This window comes from Gekko japonicus, unplaced genomic scaffold (genome assembly GCF_001447785.1).
Source record: "Gekko japonicus isolate JY-2015 unplaced genomic scaffold, Gekko_japonicus_V1.1 scaffold2515, whole genome shotgun sequence".
NCBI lineage: Eukaryota > Metazoa > Chordata > Lepidosauria > Squamata > Gekkonidae > Gekko > Gekko japonicus.
The window spans coordinates 96,577-104,937 of NW_015174913.1; the positions used below are offsets into that span (position 1 = coordinate 96,577).

Genomic DNA, 8,361 nt, shown 5'->3' on the forward strand with positions numbered 1-8,361 from the left:
TTCCCTACGAAAGCTTTTGTCTAAAGTAAAATAAACATAGGTCTTTGGTTAGCAGTGAGCAAATTTGTGTGTGTCTGCTGGCTCAGAGACACTTTCATTCTTTCCTGCCAGTGGTGCAGAAACATGGGTATCCTTTCCTTCCCTTTTGTTTCTTTAACCTGTGAACACGTGGAAGTCGCGTGCGCTTTCTTCCACTGGAAGCCTCCCGTCAAAATCTGGTTTTAGATCCCTTTGTCCATCCAAAAGCAAAGGACAATCATTACTCTTGCCACAGCTGAGAACTTGCTTGCTCTGGAGTCTGTCTTGCTTCTTCTGGGGGGGCTCCAAAAGGTTTCCCGGCAATTTCAACCCGCTCCCCCCAAACAATACACCAACCCCGATGCCTAAACCTCTGGATCCCGATTCATGGAAGAATGTCCCTTCCCTCTCTCCCTCCCAGCTCTTTCTGCTCCAGTGCCTAATTGCCATGGCGTTATCTGGACAAGGTTCCTTAGGTGAGAGAGACTACCATTTCCTTGTTCCTCTTTGGCCATGGGGAAACAATGGATTTTGCGACACACCTGTTACCAGCAGGGTACAGGCAGCTATATTTTTCTGGCATAACCATTGCTGTGACAGTGGAACAAAGCATCTGTATTCAGTGTTCCTTGAATGCCGTTCTGATGCAATCTCTCAAGTCTCTCTCTGGTGATGCATTCCAGAGGGGTAGCCGAGTTACTTTATTGCAGCGAGAACAAGACTGGAGCCCCTCTGGCAGAAGTCCTTTGCAGCTCCTGAAACCTGGGCATGCAAGGCCAGAACCTGATGTAACTTTACACTGTCGGGGATTGGCAGATGGAAGACCCAGGGTCTAATCCAGCCCTCATTAGAACCAGTTTGGTGTAGTGGTTAGGAGAGCAGACTCTAATCTGGGAGAACCGGGTTTGATTCCCCACTCCTCCACACGCAGCTGCTGGTGTGACCTTAGATCAGTCACAAGTCCTTTCAGAGCTGTTCACTCAAGGGCAGTTCTCGGGAGAGCTCTCTCAGCCCCGCCCACCTCACAGGGTGTCTGTTGTGGGGAGGGGGAGGGAAAGGAGATTGTAAGCTGCTCTGAGACTCCTTCAGGTAGTGAAGGGCGGGGTATAAATCCAATCTTATCTTCTTCATTAGGGTACTACCTTGGATTTTGCTTTGCAAACCGAGGCCAAAAGGGGAAGAAATGTGGCTGTGGCCACTGAGACTGCTTGGCAAAGGGACTTGTGGGCCTGCCATCCTCTGGAGGTGGCTTCTGAGATAGCTGAGGGCTTGTATGTGAATGCGAAGCATGCTCTCTGCTTCAGAGGTTCCTTGAGCAAAGGGAGGGGGAATTGAGCTGGAACCACTCTGCAAGAGGAGCTTTCCCTCTGCTCCCAAAGCCTTCCCTTCACACAAGAATCCAAGGGAACGGGGAAAAGATCCGTGGGATCCAACCCCTTTGTTCAAGGGAACTGTTTTTCACCACCAGGCACCTTTAAAAAAAAAAAACAAACTTGGCAGTTTTCAGGGTCTAGTTTTTAAAGTTTCCCCTTCCACAAGGGCTGCAGTGGGAATGCAAGAAAAAGGCTGCAACAGCCACTTGCACTAAGTCAAACTTACTGTATCCCCACTTGTGTTCCTGCAAGGTTTTGTGCAACCAATTTCCCAGCACTGTAATATACCATGAGGAAAGCACTAGACGTTCCATGCATAGGATCTTGTGCAGGCAGGACTGTGCTAAGCCCATTTATGTGTCTGCTTGTGCATCTCTAGATCCAAGTTCCTTTGAACTTTTTTGGTGTGTGTGTGTGCATGAATCTGTCCTGTGTACTATTGGCTACTTATCATCTTGACCCCCCCCCCCAAACTGTGCATCTGTTTTCATTGTGTGTTTGGCACAGTGTGCATCTGGGCCAGCCGTGCACCCACCTGTTCTCGTTTCCTGTAGGCAACGCACGTGTTTCAGGGGTGTTTCAGGGCAGAGAGAGACTGCTACTGCAAGAAAGGAAGACACGTTTTTTTATTGCCTTCTCTGGCCACGCACCCTCTTCTCCGTGTCAGCTTGCAAGGAGTGGGGTGGATGTGCTCTCGTGTATAGTCAGTGGTTTGGTCGCATTCCAGCAGTGTTGCGACAAGGAAAAGAAGTTGTCTTACTTTTGGAAATAGAGCTTACGTTATGTATACACGACTTGCCTTGTGTACACACATTTTGGGCGTGGGAGGGAGAACAGGGCTTTGTGTTTTGCTGCTCCCCTCTGGCTTCGCCACTCGCTGGTGGTGACTCCAAAGTAGAGATGTGGCCTGGAGCGCGTTGGATTGAAGGAAAACAGCTCAACTGACTTTTAAAAGGTGTCCCAGTTAATTGGGAAGCAGATTAAAAAAGAACGATGCTGTAAAGACCAACCAAAACAGGGTGCCGGGAAGAGGCATTCCTTGCACATGAGGAAATGCCTCTCCCGAGGTGGTCCCTGCAGCGCATGCTTGCGTGATCGAAAACAAAGCACGCTTGACCTCCCATTTAGAAGTATTGTTGGATTACGTTTCATAAGCTCATATACCAATTACTATTGTAGCATTGAGAATGCCTTTCCTGTGAGACAATGCTAAAGCACCTGAAGCTCTTCAGTTTTTTGGGGGGGAAAGATGACGTGTGGGGGGAGGCATGATAGCAGTCTACAAAAGTATGCAGAGTTTAAAGAAAGCTTCCTATAATACTAGAACTTGGGGGTGGGGGGGTCACCATATGAAACGGAAAGGAAGTACAGTGCCACACAACCAGTAGCTGCCTTGTGGAACTCATTGCCACACAATGTGGAGATGACCTCTTATTGAGATGGATTTAAAAGGGGGCTTGGGCTAACTTTGTTGTCGTCTACTGCTGTCTGTTTGCCATGATCGCTGAATGCGGTGATGGCCACAGGCGTAGGTGTGTGTTGGAAAGTGCCGTCAAGTTGCAGCTGACTTAACAGTGACCCCAGCAAGGGGCTTTCAAGGCAGGTGAGAAGCAGAGGAGGTTTGCCATGGCCTTTCCCCTGCAGAGCATCCCTTGGTGGTCTCCCTTCCAAGTACTGACCCTGCTTAGCTTCTGAGATCTGACGAGATCAGGCTGCACCAGGCCACCTTCCCTCCTGGCCACAGGCACAGACAGCTTTAAAAGGGGATGAGACAGATTCACGGAGGTCTATCGGTGGCTACTAGCCACGGTGACTAAACAGAACCTCCACATTCAGAGGCAGGAAACCTCTGAATGCCAGAGACAGGAGGCAACATCAGGGGAAGATCTCGGCCTCTATGCCGTCGTTGAACCTCCAGAGGAACTGGTTCTCCTCTGTATGAGACACGGTGCTGGGTTAGACGGACTACTGGTCTGATCCAGCAGGGCTTGTCTTACATTCTTAATGGGACCTCTGGGCTTAGAAGCAGAATGTCTCATATTTATTGAGGATGGTCAAGTGCTGGTGAACAGTCAGCAGGTCTGTGTGTGGGGGGGCTGTTGCTGGGGGGTCCTGCTTGTGGGTCTACCTGAAGCATCTGTGCTAGAAGGCAATGTGAGGGAGAGGCCCTCGGCCTCTGTGCCCTGCTTGTGGCCCTCTGGGGCAACTGATTGGCCACTGCATCAAGCAGGATGCTGGACTAGATGATCCAGCATGGCAACTCTTGCATTTGTGCAACACGTTGCCCATGGGTACAAACCCACCATCTATCCTGGCACCATCAAGTGTCTTCAGAAAGTGTGTGTAGGGTGTGTGAAGGTGGGGCTTTAGCCTAGGAAGGCTTCTAATCGGCAACTGGAGATTTGGTTGGCTGCAATGCTCCCTCTAAGCTGTGTCGTCTTGTGAGCAAAAATTCTACTTTGTGAGCTGCTGGCATTAAAGTTGTGAGCGAGCGATTTGGCTGCTGCATAAATTAGTTTGCCCTGGAGCCATCCTTCCTAAGCTAAGACGAAAATGTGAGAGCTGGAGGCTAAGAAAACTTTGAGCTAGCTCACACTACCTCAGCTTAGAGGGGACGCTGTGTCAGAACTCCAAAGGGGCCCGCAGGCTCAAAAAGGTCGGGGATCCCCCCTGTGCTTGACTAAGGATCCTTTAATAGGGTGTCCACTCTGTTTCTAACTTCTTCTGCTCTCAACAGGTACTTCCTTCCGGTGCCTCCATTCTGCCCAGCCACACCATGGATAGATGATCTTGGCTCTGCCCCGCCATGCTGCAGTTGCGTGGCCGCTACCTACTGCTCTTCTTGGGGGTGCAGCTGGTGGTGATGGCCCTCCTGTACCGTGAGGGCTACCGCAAGCGGGTGGCCTATTTCCTGGGCATCTTCTACAAGGGGGGCACGTCGACTATGCTGAGCAGTCTGCACAATGTCTCGCTGCTGGGGGACGTCTATGCCAACCTCAGCCTGATTGCCCGGCCCCCTCTGCCCCCAGAGGACCTCCCTTACTGTCCCGAGACATCTCCTTTCCTTGGTAAGGGACCTTAACCTGCGTAATTAACTGTTCTTGGTTCTGAGCTCGGTTGTGCGCTCCATCCCCGAGACCAAAGCGTTGGTTGGCTGGGAAGGGACAGCAGAAATGAGTTGGTGACTCGCTCCAGCATTGGACCAATCAGTGCTGCAAGGTTTTGAGCTGCACTAAACTTTTCATCCAGCAGTACTTGCATTTTGAGCATGCAAAGGCAGAATATGGTCAAAAGCCTGCTGGGAACTTAACACCGCCTTTCTTTTGTACTTGGAAAGCCTGTTTCGCCTGATGGGAAATGCAGTGTAACCTGAAAGCTGCCATCAACTTTATGTTAGCGGTTTGCTCCCATGATGACCACTGATTCCATTTCAGGGCAAATTTAGCAGTCCCCTGACGAGAGACCCATAGCAGTGGGGAAGCCCAGAACCAGACTTTTGGGTCCTGGCCCTCTTCTAAGCATGACCTCGAGCAAAGTTCCGGAAGGATGCCACCATAATCAGCATAGCACAATCCAGACTTGTACCCTGTGCCTCTGGTCTGAAACAAGAACTAGGAATGTGATAAGTCAGTAAATTGATAGCCTTTTTAAGGGGTGTGTGTCTCTATGTACTTCTTTGATTCAAATAACAAAATTAAATTGAATTGTCTCAGTACATCTGGTTTTCTAGTCACCTAGCACAGCTGAAATGTTGATAGATAAGGAGGGTGATCTGTGAATCAGGATAAGTGGTTCTTTTCTTGCCTCCCTTTTCCTTTTCCATTTTTTGTTAAATACATCACTAGTGGAAAAGTTTTTAAATGTGTCAGCAGAACTTTACTGGGAATAGAAGAGGAGGAGAAGCGTAGGACTGTTCTGTTACTGTGGGTTTAATCTTGAATGCTTATTGCAGAATTAACACCTAGGAGCTGTGGGTTGCTGCGGAGCTGACCCTCGGCTTGTCGACACCAGGTGAGCTGGAGGGAAGCCTCACCGACCTCTCTCTGTCTGCCCACCTACAGGAGGTCCCATTCGGGTGACCTTCCCCCCAGGGCTGTTGCTGGACGATATCGTGCGGAAGAACCCTTACGTGAGCAAAGGCGGGCGCTACCGCCCCCCGGACTGTGACGCCACCCACAAAACTGCCATCATCATACCCCACCGCAACCGGGAGCAGCACCTCAAGTACCTGCTCTACTACCTGCATCCCTTCCTGCAGCGCCAGCAGCTCAACTATGGCATCTACATCATACACCAGGTATGGTGCAGCACTGTCTAGGTAAGGCAGGAGTCTCAAGTTTCTGGGGGAGTGGGACTCCTGCATTCCCAGTGCGATTCCTGAAAGGAGACAAGCGTTCTGATAAGAGCCGATGTTGCAGTCTCTTCTCTGGGTGATGCAGTAGCCGCAGTTGCATAGTCCACCTTGATTCTCAGTGAGAAAGGTGGACTATAAATAAGGTAAATACAGTTTTGCCGTCCTGTCTTCCAAGTTATAGGAAACGGGGAAGGAGGTACTGTGGCTATTGCGGGGTCTCTGCGTTGACGTGTGGCTTCTCTCCTGTTGGGAGGAGTGGTTACAGAGGCCGTAGCTCTGCTATTCCTGCAGGTTTGTACAAAAGAGGTCTTTGTGTGCAGCTGTGATTGGGACACGTCTATTTATTTACCCAGGACAGCCAGGCAAGGCTTTCTTCTGCTGCTTGGCAGAGGTAGGAAGGTGCTCTGGAGTCAGTGGATTTCGGAGATCTTTGGCTCCCTTTTCCACAATACTAGAACTTGCAGGGCAATCCAATGCATTGGGTGGGCAATAGGTTCAGAGCAGGCAGAAAAACAGTCCTTCTCAGAATACCTAATGGACTTTTGTGGGAGTCAACATAATAGGATATTGCAATGACCATTTGCTATCAGGGATGAAAGAGGGGATGAGACAAATTCACGGTGTTTAGGTTCATCAGTTGCTATTAGCCACGATGGCTAGGTAGCAAAGCCCATGTTCAGAGGTATTGTACCTCTTAATACCACTTGTGGGCATGACAAATGGGAGGCTTTGTCCCTGCTTGCAGGCTTTTTGGGGGCATCGGATTAGCCACTGGTGAAACAGAATTCTGGGCCAGCTGAATCATTGGTCTGATCCAGCAGGGCTCTTTGTGTCACGTTCTCGGGTCTTGGCAGAGGTTAGCAGTCTGACTGCTGCAGCAAGCTGGAAAAACTTTGTTCCTTCCAAAAATGGCAGGGGTTCATGACTTTGTGCTACGGAGGGTCTGGTCCTCTAGAGAGGGAGGGAGGAGCCAGGCATAAGGCAAGGGTTCCTAGCCACTATTTGCAGAGACAAAGGAAGGCTATCCAAGTGACTGTAGTCACTGTGGTGGCCTCTGAATGGGGAGTGGTTGTAGATGAACAAACCTGAAACGTCCATGCTTTAGAGAAAGGCAGAGGATACATTTAATTCTGGATCCCAGGTAAGAGGCTCCAGGTTCAGCCCAGAGAAGGGCTACTATTTTTAATGCAGCCCTGGTCGGTGAAGGTGTCTAGCACTGTGGGCCGGCAGGAACACAAGCCTTTTCTTGGACTCTTTACGCATGGCTGTTTACTCCAGGGTTAACTGTCCTGCCTTCCCTTTTCTTCCTCAGGCTGAGAACTACACTTTCAACCGGGCCAAGCTCCTGAATGTGGGCTTCAAAGAGGCCATGAAGGATGAAGACTGGGACTGCATGTTCTTCCACGACGTGGACCTCATCCCTGAGGATGACCGCAACCTGTACACCTGCGACCGCTTTCCTAAGCATGTGGCTATTGCCATGGACAAGTTTGGCTACAAGTAAGGCTTTTGGGAGCCCTGCTCCTTGCCCTACAGATGCCTTCCCTCCATCTCCTTTTCTTCTAAAAAAGAATTACAAGACCCTTTGGCTCGTTTTCATTAGAGGGAGACACTATCCTACCACCTCCTGCTGAGGGGCAGCCCCCAAGGTCACACCCAAGTGGCTGCGTGGGACCACTGAAGCGACAGTAACATGGGAGGGGGAGATGGGTGTGGCTCGCACCTGCCATTACCTCCTTGCACCTGGTGTGGGCAGCACACAGCACCCATGCCACTGGAGTCTGCCTTGGACCCAACTGGGCTGGCATGGAAGGGTACTCAGGGTGGCCCAGCGATACTAAGCGAAGCCAGAGCTGGGCAGGGGAGCACCAGCTTGTGTCCAAGCGTCCTGCAGGCTGGCACATTCTGATGTTCTGCCTCCCTCTGCAGTTGTGGTGCCATATGTAAAGAATGGAAATCACATGGCTTTATGTAGATTCTCCCTTGTATCTTCACTAGGCAAATGCTGTTTTGTAGTTCACCCACCAACTTGGTCCTGAGGCAAGAAATAGTTGCCAAGTGAATGCTGGTGCAAGGCCGTTTACACAATCGGTCCTTTTGAGGTGCTCTGTAATGCTTCCCCACAATCCTTAGTGGGTATGACACACCAGAGAGCTAGCTGAGATCCTGTATGAATAGTGTTGGCTGGTGACCGACCCGTCATAGCAACGTTTACTGTTTAATATGTTGTCGAAGGCTTTCACGGACGAAGTTCATTAGTTGCTGTAGATTTTCCGGGATGTGTGGCCATGGTCTTGGCATTGTAGAACCTGACGTTTCGCCAGTAGCTGTGACTGGCATCCTCAGAGGTATAAACACAGAAAGATGGAATACTCTCTATGTCAAGGTGAGAAGAAAATGGTAGGCAGTAAATTTATATCTACTCCAGAAGGTGGGAAGGGCTGAGTCATTGTCTTGTAGGAGTTCCCCAGGGTATGGACATGCTAATGGAGGAGCTTTCCTGAGGAGGTTCTTTTGTTTCCTGAGGAGGTTCTTTTGTTTCCTGAGGAGGTTCTTTTGTTTCCTGAGGAGGTTCTTTTGTTTCCTGAGGAGGTTCTTTTGTTTCCTGAGGAGGTT

The 8,361-nt window shown here is 50.1% G+C and overlaps 1 protein-coding gene across 4 annotated transcripts in view; it reads left to right on the plus strand.

The window, feature by feature from the left end:
• Positions 1 to 8,361, plus strand: part of LOC107122018 (beta-1,4-galactosyltransferase 3-like) — a 28,162-nt gene that overhangs the window by 16,932 nt on the left and 2,869 nt on the right. For all 4 annotated transcript variants that reach the window (XM_015425040.1, XM_015425038.1, XM_015425041.1 and 1 more), the window contains 3 exons: positions 4,129 to 4,459; positions 5,453 to 5,688; positions 7,058 to 7,245. In XM_015425040.1, coding sequence (XP_015280526.1) covers positions 4,198 to 4,459; positions 5,453 to 5,688; positions 7,058 to 7,245 — 686 coding nt within the window. In that variant the 5' untranslated portion in view covers positions 4,129 to 4,197. The remainder of the gene's footprint in view (positions 1 to 4,128; positions 4,460 to 5,452; positions 5,689 to 7,057; positions 7,246 to 8,361) is intronic.